The sequence below is a fragment of the Mustela nivalis genome (genome assembly GCF_964662115.1).
Source record: "Mustela nivalis genome assembly, chromosome: 16".
NCBI lineage: Eukaryota > Metazoa > Chordata > Mammalia > Carnivora > Mustelidae > Mustela > Mustela nivalis.
In genome coordinates, this window is record NC_139035.1 from 6,787,725 (window position 1) to 6,808,749 (window position 21,025).

The 21,025-nt window shown below is 42.9% G+C and overlaps 1 protein-coding gene and 1 long non-coding RNA gene across 6 annotated transcripts in view; one reads left to right on the forward strand and one right to left on the reverse strand.

Moving 5' to 3' along the window:
• Window positions 1-21,025, forward strand: part of KMO (kynurenine 3-monooxygenase) — a 69,027-nt gene that overhangs the window by 13,944 nt on the left and 34,058 nt on the right. Inside the window, exon 4 of one of the 3 annotated variants that reach the window (XM_082702751.1) lies at window positions 5,810-6,188. Coding sequence is in view for 1 of the 3 variants with exons in the window: in XM_082702749.1 (XP_082558875.1) it covers window positions 9,138-9,191 (54 nt within the window). In the remaining 2 variants the exon portion in view is untranslated. Of the gene's footprint in view, window positions 1-5,809; window positions 6,189-8,838; window positions 9,192-21,025 lie in introns of those variants that run through there. The other 2 variants (XM_082702750.1, XM_082702749.1) reach the window with 2 other exon arrangements.
• LOC309849845 lies at window positions 6,195-16,049 on the reverse strand. Of its 3 annotated transcripts, XR_014303940.1 has the most exons (4): window positions 15,097-16,049; window positions 13,662-13,745; window positions 12,541-12,716; window positions 6,195-6,764 (listed from the first exon to the last, which is right to left on the reverse strand). It is a non-coding gene; the product is annotated as an uncharacterized lncRNA (long non-coding RNA). The 3 variants fall into 3 exon arrangements; XR_014303941.1 differs by lacking the exon at window positions 6,195-6,764 and having other exon boundaries at window positions 12,308-12,695; XR_014303942.1 differs by lacking the exon at window positions 6,195-6,764 and having other exon boundaries at window positions 12,308-12,716.

Sequence of the window (21,025 nt, forward strand, 5' to 3'; positions counted from 1 at the left end):
TTTATTTTATTTATTTATTTTTTAAAGATTTTATTTATTTATTTGACAGAGAGAAATCACAAGTAGATGGAGAGGCAGGCAGAGAGAGAGGGAAGCAGGCTCCCCGCCGAGCAGAGAGCCCGATGTGGGACTCGATTCCAGGACCCTGGGATCATGACCTGAGCCGAAGGCAGCGGCTTAACCCACTGAGCCACCCAGGCGCCTTTTGATTTTGTTTTAATTGGTTTATATAATTGGCTATTTCCTATAGGCATAGATATTTAAAATTGTTAGAGCTTCTTGTTGGACAGACCCTTTAAGTATGATATAGTGTTCTGCCTTATCTCTTATTATAGTCTTTGGCTTAAAATCTAATTTGTTTCATATAAGGATTGCAACCTCAGGTTTTGTCGCTCTCGGCCTGCAAGAACGACCCGCAGATGAGGTGAGTGGCAAACTTCTTTTATTAATAATGGCGGCCGCAGCAAACCAAGCACTTTCAGCAATATTTATGCACAAAGTTCACCCGTTCTCGCCCCCCCCCCAATTTGGCCAATCATAACGCCGTGCACGCAGTGTCCTTGTGGACCCTTATGTAACCATACAGGACTCTATTGTTCTCTAGCAGTGATCATGCGTTTATCTCTTGGCTCCTGGTGCTGTGTGCGTCAGCCACGAGTGCACCCACATCCTCCTAAACCAATCATTCTCAGTTCCTCAATCTTCAGGCAGTCCCGTCTACGTGACTCCTTGCATCTGCTGGATGGCTCTCCACAGTTCCCCCTTTTTTATTGTTTATATGGCAGGGATCGTGCCTGTCTTAGGTTGCCAATCCTCAACACACATGCTTACCCGTCATCGGGTACTCCCCCTGGCCGAGGAGCCCCTGTCTTAGGTTGCTATGGTGAGGGATCAGTCTTACCCATCTTTGACTACCGATCCAGCATACTTAGCCATATTTTGGGGGGGGAGGTGCCAGTCTCCAGAGCCATCATGGCTTAGACCGAAGCCCGTTGCTGTAACCGTTGTCATCATACAATTCTGCAGATGCATTTTAGAAGGAGTATTTGAGCCGGAATCATCAAGGCTCTTATGCCTGCCTAGTTTGAGGAAAGAGACTGATTGTTATAACATAGTAACCAAATCGCCAACGGAGCCAAGAGGTACTTGGGTGGTGTTCAAGGTGACATTCTGAGCCCACCGCGGTTGATTAGCTGATGGTTACGTATGATGGCTCTTAACTTATAAACTTCTGCTAGTATTATTTTAAGTGCACAGGGCAAGAGGCACAAGAAAAGAACAATTACCACTAGTACTCCTACAATTATTCCTACAACATACCATGCGTGCGTCAGAGAAGGGAAGTGAGAAAACAAGGAGCTTACAAAGTTTTCAGCAAGCTGAGCAATGGTTAGCTGCTAAGGATAAGTTGCTATGAGCTATAGGGGTGATACAAAGTCCAGCCATATTATGTATGCATCCTATTGACACAATTGACTCTAGGATATCAAGTTGTTCCTGTACAAGATCAACCCTTTGATTTACAATAAGGATCCCAGCATACAAATGTCCGTTAATTTGTTCTTGCGTAGCCAATGCTTCAGCGACCATTCCTGTGACGTTGTTGAGTGCAGCTGCTGTTATTCCAAAGTCTCGTTTATGTCGAAGCAGCACCGGCAGGTTGTCGGGGTTCACCTGTACTGGCATCGGGATATACGTCGGTATCTTGGCTATTACTGCCGAGTCTCCCACCGTGGCGTTCCAACATTCTGATAGCAGACAATTCTGGGACTCACAAGAGAGACTAGATGACTTGTTAATAGTAGAAGCATTAAAAACTATGAAGAGAAAGGGAGCTCTAACACAGACTGGCAATGGTGAGTAACTTATGTGCTTAGCTGAGGTGCAATTGCAAGTAATATTTGTTTCAAATCGAGAGCCTACGTGATAGTTGTATGTACAGTTACGCCATGTAGACCCATTAATAAAGTGAAGGCTTTCCAAGCCTGTACATGCCTGTGCAGCATTGCAGAGCAGCCACTCGTGTGGTGCAGCTCGCACAATAGCAGGCCTTGGCGCAGCTGAGCTTATAGGGCGGGGGCCACTCATGGGGTGGCGCTGTGGAGCCAGAATGCGGAAGCGGCGTAACTTCCGTTTTTAATTTCGACTGCGCCACAACTGCGGCTTCCGTTTTTAATTTGGACTGCGCCACAGCTACAGCTTCCGCTTCTGCTTTCAACTGCGCCATAACCTCTCCCTGCATTCTTAGCTCCTCTAATGCTTTTTGTAGTTCCACCTCCTTACTCTCGAATTGCCATCATATGGCTTCTAAATCCTGCAATGCCTGGAGACTGGGAGATTCCTCCTTCTTGTTGTTTGCTTCTATCTTTCCTAACTCCCGCAACTCGCTTTCTGACATTCCTTCTGAGCTTTCGCTTTCGGAGTCAGAGTTTCGGGACGAGCCCTTACGGGATTCTTCTTTCACTTGCTCAAAAACTTCGCCTCCCTGTATTACTGCTCGCTGCAGGGGCTCTCGGGGGGAATGCAAACATACTTTCACCAGGGACCACACGGCGAGAGTCCCCGGGGATGTAGAGGGGCAGCGTTTTAAGTCCTCACCCAGGTGTTCCCATTGTGGCACATTTAGGAGCCCCTCGTCTATAAACCAGGGGGCAATCTCTTCCACTTCTTTCAAAAAGGCCCTCGCTGTTTTTGTCTTTAAGGGCGTACCGTTCGTCTTGAGGACATCTTTTAAGGAGTCCTCCAAGCGAGCAAGATCGTTCCCCATTCCGATCAACTAAAAATCAAATTACAGGACACCCAAAATAACTTACAGAGTAATGTTTCTGAACTTCAAACACTACAGTCTGAACATGATATTCTCCTAGAGCGGCATAACAAGATGCTTCAGAAAACCATGCAAGAATTAGAACTGGTTAGAAAGGATGCCTAGCAAACCACACTAATGAATATGGAAATAGCTGATTATGAGCGTTTGATGAAAGAACTGAATCAAAAGTTAGCTAATAAAAACAACAAGATTGTTCCCCATTCCGAGGAAACTTTACCTTATCGTCCCCGTAGAACTTCACAAACAGCCTAACGTCTTATCGTCTACGGGGAACCTCTTATCGTCCCTGAAGAACTTTATAAACAACCTTACCTCCGATCGTCTTCAGGGAACTTCCCTGTCAATAGACAGAAATAGGTGCACTCTTTACCTTATCGTTGCTCTTACCTCGATCCTCGTTCTGCGTCTGGAGATAGGGATCCCAGGTTTCGGCACCAGTTGTCGCTCTCGGCCCGCAAGAACGACCCGCAGACGAGGTGAGTGGCAAACTTCTTTTTTTAATAATGGCGGCCGCAGCAAACCAAGCACTTTCAGCAATATTTATGCACAAAGTTCACCCGTTCTCGCCCCCCCCCCCTATTTGGCCAATCATAACGCCGTGCACGCAGTGTCCTTGTGGACCCTTATGTAACCATACAGGACTCTATTGTTCTCTAGCGGTGATCATGCGTTTATCTCTTGGCTCCTGGTGCTGTGTGCGTCAGCCACGAGCGCACCCACATCCTCCTAAACCAATCATTCTCAGTTCCTCAGTCTTCAGGCAGTCCCGTCTACGTGACTCCTTGCATCTGCTGGATGGCTCTCCACAAGGTTTCTTTTGATGTCCATTAGCAATGTAAATTGTTTTCCACCCCCTCACTTTAAATCTGGAGGTGTCTTTGGGTGTAAAATGAGTTTCTTACAGACAGTAGAACAATGGGTCTTGTATTTTTTATCCATTCTGATACCCTGTGTCTTTTGATTGGGGCATGTAGCCCATTTACATTCAGGGTAACTATTGAAAGATGAATTTAATGCCATTGTATTGCCTGTAAGGTGACTTTTACTGTATATTGTCTCTGTTCCTTTCTGGCCTGTTACTTTTAGGCTTTCTCTTCACTTAGAGGACCACTTTTGATATTTTCTGTAGGGCTGGCTTGGTGTTTGCAAATTCTTTTTGTTTTTGTTTGTCCTGGAAACTTTTTATCTCTCCTTCTATTTTCAATGACAACCTAGCTGAATATAGTATTCTTTGCTGCCTATTTTTCTCATTTAGTGCTCCAAATACATCATGCCAATCCTTTCTGGCCTGCCAGGTCTCTGTGGATAGGTCTGCTGCCAATCTAATATTTCTACCATTGTAGGTTATAGACTTCTTGTCCAGAGGTGCTTTTAGGGTTTTCTCTTTGTCATTGAGACTTGTAAGTCTTACTATCAGATAATGTGGTCTTGACATATTTTTATGGATTTTGAGGATGGATTCTCTTTTCCCCTAGATTTTGATATTTGTTCCCTTCCTCAAATTGGGGAAGTTCTCTGCTATAATTTATTCCAATATACCTTCTGCCTCCTTCTCTCTTTATTCTTCTTTTAGGATCCCAATTATTCTAATATTGCTTTGTCTTATGATATCACTTATCTCTTGAAATCTCTCCTCGTGGTCCAGTGGTGGTTTACTTCTCTTTTTCTCAGCTTCTTTTTTCTCCATCCTTAGGTCTTTTATATTACTAATTCTCTCTTCTGCTTCATATATCCTAACAGTTAGGGCCTCCATTTTTTATTACATCTCCTTAATAGCTTTTTTGATTTCAACTTGGTTAGATTTTAGTTCTTTTATTTCTCCAGGAAGGGATTCTCTACTATCTTCTATGGGATTTTTTCAAGACCAGCTAGCATCTTTTTAATTGTCATTTTAAACTCTAGTTCTGACATCTTAATAATGTCATATCAATTAGGTCCCTAGCCATTGGTACTAGCTCTTGTCTTTTTTTTGAGGTGAGTTTTTCTGCCTTGTCATTTCATCCAGAGAAGAACAGATGAATGAAAGAAGAAAATACTAAAAGGCTAGCAATGCCCCCCCCCCCAAAATGTACACTCACCAAAACAGAAGAGATCCGAAACTGGGGAGAGAAGAAAGGAGAAAAATAATATATGATTAGGCTGATGAATAGACCAGAGCCACACATTTGGTTTTGGGTGTATTTTGGTCTGTTAGAAGAGACTGCCTCCCAAAATTTTAAAGAAAGAAAAACATATATATACAAAAATAAGGGTAAACAATGATGGAGGGTTGGAATATGACTGTAAAGATGAAAATTTAAAAAGATTTTAAAAAGGAATTGATAAGATAAAAGTTCATTGAAAGGGGCGCCTGGGTGGCTCAGTGGGTTAAGCCGCTGCCTTCGGCTCAGGTCATGATCTCAGAATCCTATGATCGAGTCCCACATCGGGCTCTCTGTTCGGCAGGGAGCCTGCTTCCCTCTCTCTCTCTCTCTCTGCCTGCCTCTCCATCTACTTCTGATCTCTCTCTATCAAATAAATAAATAAAATCTTAAAAAAAAAAAAAGTTCATTGAAAAAAGAAAAAAAAAATAGAGAATGCGATTAGGATGGAGAGTAGAACAAAGCCATATCCTAGATATAGCTTGTATTGGTCTGTTAGAAGAAAGTGTATCCCAAAATTTTAAAGAAATAAAAACTTATATGTATACAAATAATAAGGTTAAATACAATGAAGGGATAGAATATGACCATAAACATAAAAATTTAAAAGGATTTTTAAAAAAGGATTTAGAAGATAAAATAGTTAAATAATTTAAAATAAGAAAGAGGAAAATTTTAAAAATAGAAAAGGAAGTAATAACAAAAATTTTAAGAATTTAACTTTGAGAGACTAAAGAATCATGGGGAAAAAGCCATGCATTCTACGTGCTGTGTTTCTGTAGCTCTGAATTGGTGGGTGAACTTGGTCTGGCTGGACGTTCTTGCTGATCTTCTGCAGGAGGGGCCTGTTGCTGTGATTCTCAAATGTCTTTGTGGGAGGCTGAACCGCACCGCCCTCGCCAGGGGCCGGGCTATGTAATCTGCTCAGTTCGCGCTCGGAGCTTTTCTTCCCTGAGCGCTTTCCGTACCGCGTTGGAGGACGGGAATGAAGATGGCGGCTGCCCAGTCTTAGGCCCAGATTGCCGAGCGCTCACGGCCGCACTCCTCAGTGCACCTTGGAGAAAAGGCGTCAGTCCCTCCCATCTCCCTGGTCTCAGCACGCTCCGAGCTCCCACGGCCCGTGACGGGCTGTTTCTATCTCTGGCACCAAGCCCCGTTTGGAGTCTCCAAACCCAGCAGATTCCTGCCGCACTCCTGCACTACTCCTCCTAGAGAAGGTGAGTCTCCCCGGATCTGCCACTCGTGGGGTCCCTGCTCAAGGAGCAGTGCCCCGACTGGGCGTCAGATCATGGTTTAAGGTAACCCCAAGCTGAGAGCCCTCTTCTTGGCTCTGTCTTTGCCCCCAGCTTCCCCGCTCTGATACCTGTGAGCTGGGCTGCACTCAGACACCCCCAGTCTTTCTGTGACCCCATGGGTCCTGAGACCACACTGTCCCCGTGAGGGCCCCACCCCCTGCTTAGCCTCTGGACTGACGTCCCTCTGTGGAGCAGACTTGTACAAGGTCCGATTTTGTGCCCTGTTGCTCTACCGCTTGCCGGGATCCAGCCCCCTCCCCCCCACGGTTTAGCGTCCTGTATATCACCTTGCATTCACTTCTCGGCATGTCCTACCTTCCAGAAAGTGGTGGTTTTTGTGTTTGTAAAGTTGCTGCTTTTCTTCTCTTCCATCTCCTGTTGAGCTTGTAGGTGTTCAGGATGGTTTGATAAGTATCTAGCTGAACTCCTGGGACCAGACGATACTTAGGTCTTTTGCTCCATCTTGTGCCATCTTGCTTTTTCCTCGTCCTGCTCTCTCTTCCTCCCAAATAAATAAATAAATAAAAATTTAAAAGCTTATTTTACAGTTACAGTAATTTGGCTGTACCACCGGCTCCATAAGGGCACGTGTGGAATAGAATAAGCTAGAAAAGAAACCTAGAACCAGGTCAACGCACACATGAACACTGGACAAACCCAACAGTGACAGAAGGAAAGTCTTTCACTAAATAGTACTGGGGGAAAGTTTGTATTCATTTGGAAAAGAAAAAGAAATTCGACCTATCAAAACATTTATAAAACCTGACATAAAGGGGCACCTGGGTGGCTCAGTGGGTTAAGCCGCTGCCTTCGGCTCAGGTCATGATCCCAGGATCCCAGAGTCCCGCATCAGGCTCCTTGCTCGGCGGGGAGCTTGCTTCTCTCTCCGCCTCTGCCTGCCTCTCTGCCTGCTTGTGTGCTCTCTCTCTTTCTCTCTGACAAATAAATATATAAAATCTTAAAAAAAAAAAAAAAGGTTTGGAAGGAGCTTAAGCATGATTCTGAGAAAAAGAAGCAAGTCGCCAAGAAAAAAAAGCATGAGTTTAGTAAAGTTTAGTAAAGTTTTTCAAGAGGTAAAATGAAACTATTTTAGGGATGCATATATGTCAGTGAAATTATAAATAATAGCAAGAAAGTGATGAAGTCAGGATGGCAGTTGCCTCTGTGAAGGAGGGGTGGTAGGAAAAGGCCTCATATAGATCTCCAGGGTTCCCACAGGGTTCTTTTCCTGGACCTAAGTGATGGGTACTTTACAGTAAGTTATTGTACCTACTGTATACTGTTTTGTGTACTTTAATTTTTTGCATTATGGCCCTTGATTTAAAAAAAAAAAGAGTACTGTATATATTTCTATGGAAGAATTCTCCAGCTATACATTGTGAAAAAATAGGGTGTAGGAAAGTATAAAAGTGTACAGAATTTACTAGTATTTATGGACAGGAGTGGAAGAGACAAGGCTTTAGAGGGACAGACAGCGTGACCCAGACACCGAAACACTGTCTCTGGGCAGGAGAAACAGGAGGCCCAGGGACAGGGTCAGAAGACTTATTTACTCTAAGACCCTTTTGTTGTGTCTTTTGAATTTCATATCATTTGAATGTATTACCTTTTCAAAATAAGTAAATAAAAAAGCTGAAGGGCAACGTACTTTTCTAACAACAACACTAACCATCCTTGTCCACTAGGGGCCGCTGTCCAATGGCTTTTTAACTAGTTCCTCACCTGCAGGCTCCCTGCTCTCACCAGGAGGTGAGGAAGTCGTCATTCTTACTTTATTTTACACATCATGTTCCAGGAAAAAAAAAAAAATCAAACAACAACAAAAAAACACACAAGAACCCTCAATTCACAAATATGCACCCAAAGTAGATAATATGCATGTAAAATGGGATGAAAGAAGACAAAGTGGAGAGATCATAGGAATTCAGGGATGAGGTTTTTTTTTGTTTTTTTTAAAGATTTTATTTATTTATTTGACAGAGAGAGATCACAAGCAGGCAGAGAGGCAGGCAGAGAGAGAGGGGATGCAGGGCTTGATCCCAGGACCCTGAGATCATGACCTGAGTAGAAGGCAGAGGCTTAACCCTCTGAGCCACCCAGGCGCCCCTGTTTTGTTTGTTTGTTTTTGTTTTATTTATTTATTTTTTTTTAGGGATGAGGTTTTTTTTTTTTTTTTTTTTAAAGAACAGCATTAAACATCTCCCCTGGAGTCAATGCACACATTAGATTTTAAAGTTTCTAGCATCTGATGCCAAAAAAAGGAAGTATGGTTAGTGACAAATTCAAAATCTTGCTCAGGAGACTATTAATACGAAAAAAAAAAATCTTCCTGGCGGTCTGTTAGAGACAATCCGTGAGGACGCTCTAGGTGTGCTTCCTGACTGGTTTTAATAACTGGAATAAATCATACAGCAGTTGTGACACCAAAACGACCTCACTCTCCCAGAGAATTGTAAGATGCTTTAGGACTTCAGATGGGGGAAGTTTCATTCATGGTTAATCGTGAATGAAAAAGAAAGTAAGTATCCATGCATCAGAAAACAGAAGAAGAAAAGCCGGAAGACCACGCTTTAAAAAAAATTCCCCGTCTTACATGCAAGACAGCGAGTGGCTGTCTTCACGTGGCTGGATTTTTCAAAATTTGTTTATTGCAGTGAATTCTTTTAGCTTCAGCTTGAGCTGATTGTGCTTCGAGCCGCTAAGGAGTTAAATGCTGTCTTCTAAGTTCAAGGGGAAATTAGCCCTGCTCAAACACAGAGCTGGCTCACAGGACAGGGCTCTGGGCAATATAAAGGCGGGGAGCCAGCCGCCAGGAGACACAGTCTCCTTTGTGACAGGAGCTACAACAATCACAAAAATACTTTGGCAGTTATGGATTCATCTGACATTCCAAGGAAAAAAATAGCTGTCATTGGTGGTGGCTTGGTAAGACTCTATTTGGATACATTATCCCTGTTAGTGGTAATTATTATTAGTCTTAATAATTATTGTAAGTCGCTTGCACCGACTGTCCATCTTCTTGTGAAACTTCTCTGATATTTAAACACACCTATTTTAAATATGGTATTCGTGGTGATTTGATCTTTTCTGCAAAATGTATTTTTATTTCCATTAAATACAAAGGTGTCTGTTTTCCCTGGTCATTTTGGTGTAGCATTTCTTAAAAATAGAAAATCAGAGCAAATTGAATTGGATGTATCTCCATGCCGGCTATATTTTTAAGACAGAAATTAGTGTGAGTAGTCATTTTAATCCAAGCATTTGCCTCCTTCGGTGAATAACTCAATTTATACTAATAATAAGAATAAAAGCGAATTCAAAATTGTTATGTAGGATGTTGGCTAGTTATTTATTTGGGTCCTGGGGAATAGCACCTGTTTGGTGTCCTGACTTATTTGGGTGATCCCACGGAGAATGTTAGGTGGTGGAGTGAGGGGCTCCCCTGTCACTGAGCACAAGAGACAAAACTGCAGAGCCTTATCTCACACCTAGAAGACGTGGCAGGGGTCTCTTATCGGCTGCCATTGTTATCTTACCAAAGCTGGTCTGTTTCATGTGGTGCTGCCCCAAGTAGATCGTATTTTTCTCCCCTCAACAGAACTCTCTTATTTTGGAATAAAAAAATATCACCATTGGTAAAAGCTTAACCATTTTGTTTTCACCTTTGCTGTACCCATTTATAGGCTTTTAGCTCGTAGGTATTCATTTATTCATTTACTCAACAAAAAATTCTTCTTCTTCTTTTTTTCAACAAAAATTTCTTAAGAGCCTAGTATGTGTCAGACACTGTTCAAGGCTGCATAGAAATTGGTGTAGTTCATACCACACATTTATTTATCAAGTCTATGCTGATTCTTGTCTTTGGTTCTGCCTTTCTTAGGAGCTTTTCACCCAAAGCACTATGACAGCTCCTCTAACATTTCTGGTTCTAGATCTGTTTGCTAAGGAATGCTGTCACACATCATGTGGGTCAATGCATGTGACACATGTTGTCATTTCTTTGGGTCTCAGTCCAAGTCTTTCCCATAAAAATTTTGCAGGAAGTGAGATTTATGTATTCACCAAAATGTCACTGCGTGCCCACTATTTGCCAACACTGTTTTAGTTACCAAGAATACAGTGGTGAACTGGGAAGTGAACGAGTGGAGAAGAAAACAAATAAATCATTTCAGTGAGAGACAGACATTGTAAAGAAATGCAAATAGGGGAGGACTGCAGGAAGTCTCTGTGGGTATCTGTTTAGTCTGGTCAGGGACAGCCTCTCTGAGGGGCGTATATGACCAGAGACCCGAATAGAAGAATGCAACCTTGTGAGGGGCTACAGAAAGCATTCCAGAGAGAGGAGATATCTAGAAGAGAAACCCTGAGGTGTTCAAGGAGCAGACAGAAAGGCAGAGAGAGTGAGGCTAGAGAAGAGGGGCCCCTGAGGAAGGTGAGCTGAGTCAGGTCCCCTCGGGTCTTACAGGGCAGGGCAAGAAGATTGGTTTCACCCTGAGCACAATGCAAAACCACTGGAGGACATTAGGCAGAAAGTGAGCTGTGATTTCTAAAAGATCCCTTGAGCTAGTGTGTGGCGAAGGAGTGGAAATTTTAAGACAAGATAGACTAGTTAAGACCCTGTTGTGTTTGTCTAAGACTCAGACTATGGGAGCAGCAGGGACACCTCTTAGAATGCCTCTTAGCAAAGGGGAGGTGACAAATACGTGATTGCATAGGTGATTTGGGGACCCATAAAAATGTGGGTGTCACCCGTGGATTTCTTGCTGAGTAACACTTAAATTCTTGTCATGTAACCAGTTCATTACCTGGGCACATGCCTGTGCTGGAACATAGAAGATATGTATTAGAAGCAACTAAAATTCCAAGCACCTGGGTGGCTCGTTGGTTAAGTGCCTGACTCTTGATTTTGACTCAAGTCATGATGTCAGGGTTGTCAGATCCAGCCTTGAGTTGAGCTCTGCACTGAGCGTGGAGCCTACTTAAGATTCTCACTCTCTCTCTCCTCGTCCCTGCTCATGCTCTCTCTCTCTCTCTTTCCCCGAAACAAAACAAAACCAAAACCGAAGAAAACTCCAAAACAAAAACTGACTAAAATTACTCTGCAAAGGAATCACCCACCCCATTGCAGAGGCTCATGCCCAGGAATCGTGTTTGAGTCCCCTTTTCATTTTATGTGCAAACCTCCCTTCCTCTTTTACTCCACCTGTAAACCTTTGTGGCTCTACCTCCAACATCAGTGTCAACTCTGGCCAATGCCACCACCCGTCCAGACCATCATCAGCCTTCATCCACCTCTTTTGTGGTCCCCCAGCTTCTACTCTTATCCACGGACAGTCCATTCTCCACCAAGCAGCCACAACCATCCTCCTAAAACCTAAGTCTGGTAACTAGAACTCTTTGCCAATAGTTAAATAGTTAACTCTTTGCCAATAGTCTTTGTGATGGTTTCCCCTTGCAAATGAGATAAAACCCAACTCTTTATCGAAAGGCCCACTAGAACTGAGCCTGTCTACCTGCTTAGCTTCATCATTTCCCTGTTTTATGTTTGTTTGTTTGTTTGTTTTAATATTATCCATCAGGACCAGAAATTACATACCTTATTTATTTTTTTTTAATTTTAGCCCATTAACTATCTACTCCAACTAGAACACAAGCTTATATTTACAAATGCACCCTAGTGGCTGGAACCATGTCCAATGTGACTTACTGTTATTATTTAGTTAGTATTTGATAGACGGATGAACGAGAGGGATGGAAAACTCTCTTAAGGATCGGACGATGGAGGAAATGTCACAATAGACAAAACCTTGAATACTGAGCATCTAATGAAACAAAGTATTAAACATATTTTTTTTTAAAGATTTTATTTATTTGACAGAGAGAGATCACAAGTAGACAGAGAGGCAGGCAGAGAGAGAGGAGGGAGCAGGCTCCCTGCTAAGCAGAGAGCCCGATGCGGGACTCGATCCCAGGACCCTGAGATCATGACCTGAGCCGAAGGCAGCGGCTTAACCCACTGAGCCACCCAGGCGCCCGAAACAAAGTATTAAATAAAGCAATTCAAGAAGGTTAAATTAAAACACAGAGAACAAACTAATTTTCTCACTCAACTTCTTTCTTGTATCTTTCTGTTCACCTTTCCCAATCTCTTCCTGCCAATGGGCCATATCCTAGTGTCTTAAACTGTCTAATGCATTAAAGACTCTCCCCAGCCCCTAAAGAGAAAAATGCAACAGAGTTGAGAACTTTTCCTTTGAAGTCCAAAGGAAGGTACCTGTGTTGTGCAGTCAGCTAAGTGTCCAACTCTTGATTTCAGCTCAGGTCGCAATTTCAGGGTCAAGAGATCAAACCCGATGTCAGGCTTCCCATTCAGTGTGGAGTCTGCTTGAGATTCTCTCTCCCTCTGTTCCTCCTACTCATTCTCATTCTCTTTCAAATAAATAAGGAAATCTCAAAAAAAAAAAAAAAAGCCCAAAGGGGTACAGTGAATTCACATTATTTTTTTTTTCAGTAGTAGCCTTGCCCACTGAAAAATCACCCTAAGAATTTGTCCTTGCCCCACTATAAGAGATCATCTGACCCCATGATAGACCAATTAATTTCTTTTCTTTAAAGACCTGTCAAGTCAAGGAGGTCAGAAATCAACAGATCAAGGAAGGAACTCTTACTGAGAAATGAAAGGTGACAGAAACTAAACCATGATCTTAAGCTGGTGAAAGTTGTTGCTTTTTTTTTAAAAAAAACTTTAATCTGAATATTGAGGAAGATCACTGTATCAACTTAGACATTTTCCTCCTTGTGTGCAACACTGCTCCCCAAGCCCCCAGCCAATGTCATTACCAAAGGATCATTTCAGCCTGTGAAGACCTCTTCTCTTCTGGAAATGTCGACAAAGTTGTTTGCCTTTATCACATGCTGCATCCTATAAAAGTTATTCATATACATGGTTTATTTGCCCATAAAATGTATTTAATTTTCTAAATCTTGAGATTGTTTTATCTTTGGGTCCCCCTCCCTTCCCTTTTATAAAGGTTATCTCAGGGCCTTATACCGTCAAACACACAAAATATTTTGTGTGTGTGAGTTTGCTTTCAGAAATGGGGAATCGTGTGCTTACAAGTTGTGGGCAATTAAAAGAAAGACAATGTTTTCCACCAGGATGGTGTCCTAAGGAATGTCGTCCTTGAAGGATGATCTTGAAAATGGATTTGAAAAACAACCGCTCCCTTTCAGGCTGGAAGAAAGTCTATGGGGGTAGCTTTCTGATTCTGTAGCCTCTGGCGGTGGAGGCAGGAAGAGGAAAACAGCCCATTAGTGGCCTTCCTCTGTGTTAGTGATCTCTTCCTGTTTTTACGAAGTGGCAAACCAGTGAAGTCAAAAGAAAGTCTAACTAACCTGTCTGGTATCCTGAAGCTATGTTCATACTCAGGCCCGTGGTTTTCAGAAATGCTGCTTCTGGTGACTGTTTGCAGTGTTTACCTGTAGGGTAGAAACAAGCAGAGCCATGGTGAACATGCTGAAAGCCACACTTTCAGCAACAGCTACAGCTCCTCGAGCCTCATTTTTGGGGGAAAGCCAAGAGCTTTAGCTGGAAGAGCTACTGAGGATTCCAGACTCAGCTGTAGCCTGCCATCCAAGCACACGTTCAAAGAGGTATCACAGGGTAGCCTTGAAGTCTTTCTTCTGTCTCCTCTGCCCACAAGCGGCCCCACTACACATTGTTTAGTGATCCGTCATCCCTGTGTTTGACCAACAAAATTCTCCTGGGAAAAGTATTGAGAGGGTGAAGTCTTTCAAACCATCAGAATGAGGAGACACATTTATGATCCTTATGACTTGGTTTCCATAATTGTGCCCATCTCCTAGGATTCGAGTCAGGTTAGTGACCTCTGTTCATGAAATTGCCTTTGAAGCAACTTCACCTTGACTCTGGGAGAGCGTGTCACAGGCATATTTGCTGGAGTCCCTCGTGGGTTTATAGGGTCAGAGTGGTCTTGATGCTGGGCTGGCTCTAGACTGTGTTTTGTCCTGGGTTCCTGGGATCTCTCCACCTTACCACTCACTCTACTCACCTGAATGGGACAAAGCAGTTTCTGATAGTGAGGGTAAGGCATCAGCCGGAAGCCCAGAAAATCACTCAGAACACCAGATGGCTATGTCTTTTAACTCCGAAATTCGACTGCTTCCTTTTCACACTTCCTTATCCACTCATCTCTAGCTTTGTTCTCAATCTAGCCGTTATAAAAACAGAAATCAAATATCACCCAGAATTTTCCCTTTTGCCAAAGTCAATATCCTAGACACACAGAGACCATCGAATGTTTCATAGTCTTGGGGCAAGGCCTCTATTTCGGTCTTCTGCAAAGGTTAATGAGACAAACCATGTAAAGGACATAATTACTATGAGTCTTTATTATTATTTTATTGATATGAAAGTAAATTAAACTCTGTTCCCTCCACTCTTGATTCCCACTCCCCAGACACTGAGCCCTGTATGTGAGAAATGCTCGCTTCCTTCTGCACTAGTATCTAGGACCTTCTGCCAACAGAAGGGGAGTGGGTTTCTCTGTGACTGTGGAGGTCATCCGGAATTCGCTCCAAGCTAAGGACGAGTCTTGATCCCGTGCTCTGGTTCTCCTCTCAGTCTCTTGTGTAGCTTCCCTTGTGCTCCGATCAAAGGCATTTATCCTAGCTGTCTCCCTTCTTATTCAGCCATATCTCTGCTTCTTCGGGAGGTTTGGCTAATGCCTTGAGATTTTGTTGCTACCCAGACAGATCGTTAAGGTGTCTTGTAAATTCGGCTGTTACCTGTGTGATACAGAGAACTTACCCTGCAGGGCCTGCTTCATTTACTGCCTTGTGAGCTGCACCTGAGATGAAACCAGGAACTTGAGGCAGCTCAAAGCTTAACTGCCCGTTTTTCTTTCCTTGGCCCCAGATATGGTCAGTCAGTCTGTCCATGACCCACGCGTGCACCTGCTCATGAATCTGTCCACTCAAAGAGGCCAGCTACCCATGTCTTGAAGCTGGCCTCAGGGAGGTATTGGCTTGAGACAAACAACTGTCCTTCAAAATAAAACAAAATGCAATGAAGAATCTTTAACATGGTCTCTCAGAAACACCCGGTCTGGAGGCTGTTCAAAACTCACAGCAAAACCGTAAAAATAACTCGTCCCGCGCACCCTCGGTTTCTCCCACCTGCTTTGCAGCTGTTCCAAAAACAAACCCAGAGATCCGACCCACTCCTCCGGCCCTCGAGGCTGGCAGCGTCCCCTCCCAGCTTGTTTGTTTGCCTGCCTCCTCTGCCCTCTGTCCGCGCTCGTTCTGCTCTTCTCTTCATTTCCGCCTGGTGCTGCGGCCCCGCCGCTGCTGGGGCACCATTCCATTACTGCAATCCCAAAAATTACATATTAAATATAATTAAATTAAAATAAAATAACTTCTTTTTTTTTTTAAAGATTTTATTTATTTATTTGTCATAGAGAGAGAAGCGAGAGCAAGCACAGGCAGACAGAGTGGCAGGCAGAGGCAGAGGGAGAAGCAGGCTCCCTGCCAAGCAAGGAGCCCGATGCGGGACTCGATCCCAGGATGCTGGGATCATGACCTGAGCCGAAGGCAGCCGCTCAACCAACTGAGCCACCCAGGCGTCCCAAAATAAAATAACTTCAATGTCCAAATATAAGGGCATTGCAGACAATGAACTGTAAAGCAATTATTTCAAATTCTGATTTAAAATATTTTCTGCAATGGAAATATATTCACAGTATCCTATTTATTTTTTAAAACAAAATCACAAAATAAAATATACAACATGGTACCATTTTTAAAAGAAGTATTATATATTTATATATAATACTTTATATATATAATATATATCCATATATGGATATATAATAAATATCCAATAATTTATATCCATAGAAAACTTTAACACTGTAAGATTGTGGAACATTAATTTTTTCCTTCATGTTTATCTAATTTTCTATTTTTATTAAAAAATGCTGGGTTCTTACTAAGTATCAGGTATTATGGTTTGGACTAGAAATAGAAAGAGTGGTAAAATATAAGCCCTAGAAATATTATTACTCTCAGGGCACTTACAGCCTGTGGGAAAGTCAGACGGGAATGTAAATAATTCCGTTCTTTGTGGGAGATATCAGAACACATATTCACACAGACATTTGTGGCATTACAGAAGAAAAGGCAAATAAGTCTTTTGGAGGAAGAGAGGTATCAAGAAGAATTGTACTGAGAATAAGAGTCTTTTTTTCTTTTAAAGATTTTATTTATTTATTTGACAGAGAGAGATCGCAAGTAGGCAGAGAGGCGGACAGAGAGAGAAAGGAGGAAGCAGGCTCCCCGTCAAGCAGAGAGCCCAATGCCAGGCTTAATCCTCGGACCCTGAGATCATACCTGAGCCAAGGGCAGAGGCTTTAACCCACTGAGCCAGCCAGGTACCTGAAAATATGAGTCTTAAAAGAAGACAAAAGCTTTTCCAGATGGAGAAGGCAGGAAAGGATTGTTCAGGCAAAGGGAATATTGTATTCAAAAGCATCTAAAGTGTAAAAATGCATGGTATATTCAGGAAATAAGCAGTGGTTTTGGTATGCCTATTACAGATAGGGAATGGCAAAAAAATGAACTGAATGAAAAAGAGAAGTTGGGGTCACATATAAGGATCTTTTCGGTCATATTGAAAATTTGGTACTTTTCCCCGAAGATTTCTGTGGAGCAAATAAAGGGCTATAAGACAGAAAATGCATCCTCTGATTTTTGTTTCCGGAGACACCCAGTCTATGGAGCGTGGCGTGGATAGGTAGAGACTGGGAAGCCGACACCATCATTCAGGTGAAAGGTCATGAGAGCCCTGAAAAGAGAATGGGGGGTAGGATAGAGAGTCTGTTTGGGAAAGCCTCCAGGGGATCAACAAGACTTGTTGTCTGATTAAATATGTATTGGCAAATAGAACGGGATGTTCAGCGTTCCCTGAAGTGTCCTGGTTGGGTGAACTAGTGGGCAGCGCTGCCAGCCTCTAAACTATGTAATCCAGAAGGAGGAGGAGGAGGTTTGAAGTTCGAGGGAGGTGAATGGGTTGGATTTGAGGCACGTTGAGATGGAGAAACCTGTAAGACCCCCCAGGTAGAAAGAGGTTCACTAGTCAGAGATGAGTTCACGAGATGGATCAAGGCTGGAGGAAAAGTCCTAAGAGCCCCCGCAGAAAGCATCACGGAGGGCGGAAGGTTGAGACTGCTGCTTGTCCTCAAAGACCACATCCAGGTGATACAAGCTGGCGTATTCAGGGTAAGGTTTAGATATAAAAACTCAGAACATATGCAGTTCTGGCAGATGGAACCATTACCAACGAAGTGTGAAGACATTTTTATGTGCTTATTTCATGGAAAGTGCAGTTAACATTCTGGTTCTTTTCATTCCATTCATACGTTCAAAGATCAAATTCTTGAGAAATCAAAATATAGTTGGATGAGTGGGAGGTATAAACAGGCTTTTCTGTTTGGGGACAAACTCAGAAAAGCCTAGGAATCTTAGGGAGACTTTTATACACTTCATAAAGTCAAAGAGTTGACATGTGTTTAACATGCTATCAGGTTAATTTCGAACACATTATAATCACGAGGCATAAAATGCATGACATTTTTATAGTCACAGTGCCCCTCCCTACTAGAATCAGCATTTATAAATTAAAAGATCCAGTTTTCTCATTATCATTGGACGTCTGAATGATCATTGCTGGAGAGGTCACATGGAACCCACAGAAATTTGGCAAATCCTCTTGATAAAAGCAAGCTTCCTTGATAAGACCAGCTTCCTGCTCATCGGGGAATCTGCTTCTCCCTCTCCCTCTATCCCACTCCCTCTCCCTCCCCATGGCTCCTGTGCTCTCTCTCTGTGTCACTCAAACAAATAAATAAAATATTAAAAAAAAAAAAAAGGCAGGCCAGTGAAACACTGGAGCATTTACATAAAAGAAAATTTCAAACAGTGTTTCTAAATGGTAAGTTAGGTGCCCATAGAGCAGACCAGGGTGGGGTCCACCAAAACCCATGACTTACAGAGAAGGAAGTAAGAGGAGACGGGAAAAGAAGGCAGAAAAACAGAACAACTGGGTCAACCCGGAATTACATAACCGAGGAATCTCCTCAGAGCTCTGCTTATGCACGAACAGGCTAGACTAGTTGTTATTAAAGCTTTTAATTTGCAGGGACACCTGGGTGACTCAGTGGGGTAAGCCTCTGCTTTTAGCTCAGGTCATGATCCGGGGGTCCTGGAATGGAGCCCTGCATCGGGCTCTCTGCTCAGTGGGAAGCCTGCTTCCTCCTCTCTCTCTGCCTGCTTCTCTGCCTACTTGTGATCTCTGTCAAATAAATAAAATCTTAAAAAAAAAAAGCTCTTAATTTGCAGATTATTCTATGATCAAAACAATCTACTCTTGTCAACTTTGGATGCCTCAGAACAAATAGACATTTCACCATTGCCTGTGAACTTGAGAGAGTTGTCCTATCCCTGTCAGGGCAGAAGTCCCAGAACTGCCATCACACAAAGTGTGGATTGCTCCCAAGGGTCCAACCCTGTCCCGTTTCCTCTCTCCCCTCACCACCCTCATCTCTGGTTCTGCTCAGAAGCCGGCTGAGCCTTAACGGAGAGTCTGTGGGGGGCTCGCCTTGGTGTACACACGTTTTCCTTCCCATTTGTATCTTCATGTCTAATCAGCCTCCCTACCCAGCATCACGCTAAAGAGGCCGCTGACCGCCCCGACAAAGCACATTTTATAGACAGAGAGGAGGGGAAATAAAAGTAAAGTGGAAAACACTTCATTAGCCATGTTACTAATCCTTGTGGCTGGACCATTATAGTATCTACCGGTATGCCTTCATTTTAGTTTTAGTCGAACTTTAGTTACACAGAATTGGAATTACAATCTTTGTTGTTGTTGTTTTAAAGATTTTATTTACTTATTTGTGATAGAGAGAGAACACAAGCAGGGGGACCAGCAGGCAGAGGGAGAAGCAGGCTTCCCACCGAGCAAGGAGCCCAATGCAGGACTCGATCCCAGGACTCTGGGATCATGACCTGAGCTGAACACAGACGCTTAACCGACTGAGTCACCCAGGGACCCCTGGAATTATAATCTTTGTTTCAGGACATATTCTGAACACATCGTGAGCTTGGAGAAGACTTCTATTGACTTTTTAAAATTAATACTAAAAAGCAGCAGCAGCAACTGAACTCACCCGTCAACCCTAGAATCTGCACATTGCTGGTGGCTTGTATTAACCTCTGCTTCTCCCTCACCCATTGTAAGCGTATAAGCATTGCCTGGAATCTTGTGTTTATGATTCTCATTCATATGTGCATGTGTGTGTTTTATGTATATGCAATATATTTATCTCCTATATGTACACATAAATAATATACATACTCCTCAAAGTTATGTAGATACATGTATCCGGGATTCAGCTTTACTCATCTTTATTTTGTCAGAGTATCGTGCAGGGTGAAGTCCTCTGGGACTTACTCTTCTCGTGTATAGCATTACTAAAATACTCATATCATTGCCTTTCATTGTGTGAATATACCGCAATTGATTTGTTCACTCCTCCCTGATGGCCATTTGGGCTGTTTCCAGTGTTTTTGTTTGTCTGTTATGAAAAGTGCTCTTCTGAGCAGTCTGGCATGTGTCTCCCGAGTACATGCCCTGAGGAGACAAGGCAGATTTGTTGGGGATGTGGTTGGCGAGGTCATTGCTAGTGGTGCGTAAGAGCCGCTCCTGGCCCTCATTCTCTCCAGCACTTGATTTTTCATGAACCAAGATTATATTTAACCTTAGTTCCAAATTACTTCATGTAGCTTTATTCCAACATTCCTGACCCTGCGGGTCTCCTGATTAGTATCCCTCCCCGTCCCGCTCCCTACCATGAGAGGCGCAGTGAGTGTTACAGGCTGTGGAAGAAAGGGGAGCTTCTGAAGCCTCTCTCCTTTCCTAAATGGACAGACTCCACTTAGCCTTTAATCGCTTCCTTAATTGTTTCTTAAATGCCACAGAACAATTTAGCCTTTGGAGGAGATTAATTTTATTGTATCAACTTCACTGTGACCTTCCAGTTTCCTTTTCCCTAAAGCAAACTGGCTAGTGCCTTTACTAGATATTTTTTAACACACACAAGGAAGGAATGTAGATAGACTGGCAAGTTTTCATAAAAGAAAACAGAGAAGGAAGAAAGATTTAAGTTGTCTGTGTTTACCAGGAGGAAATCCTCTGTGGTTGAAATCAAAGGATCTGTGATTAGTGAAACATAGAAGTGTCCAGGGCTGTGTTGGAAGAGCGTGAGAAGTGAAGGAAAAGCTGTTGAGACACACAGTATTCTGTGCCGGCACCAAGTCATGCTGTTGGTTGAGACGGCTTGACCCCTGTTGGGAAAGTGATGCCAGCAATCGGAGAGGAAGTCATTTCAGATTAAGGAATTGAAAGCAATCAGATGGAGAGATTAAAAGGAATACAATTTGTCATGATCTCTTCTGACACATCAATTCTAACCGTTAATGAGCTCATAATTTCAGGAGTGGCTGCAGAGGGTGAACTGGTTTATTTATTATGATTTTTGTTTAGAGCAGTTTAAGGTTCACAGCAAAATCAAGAGGAAGGTATAGAGATTTTCCAATATCTCCACCTCCCACACATACTAGCATCCCCTATTATCAGCATCTTCCTCCAGAGTGGGATATTTTGTGCAAGTGATGAC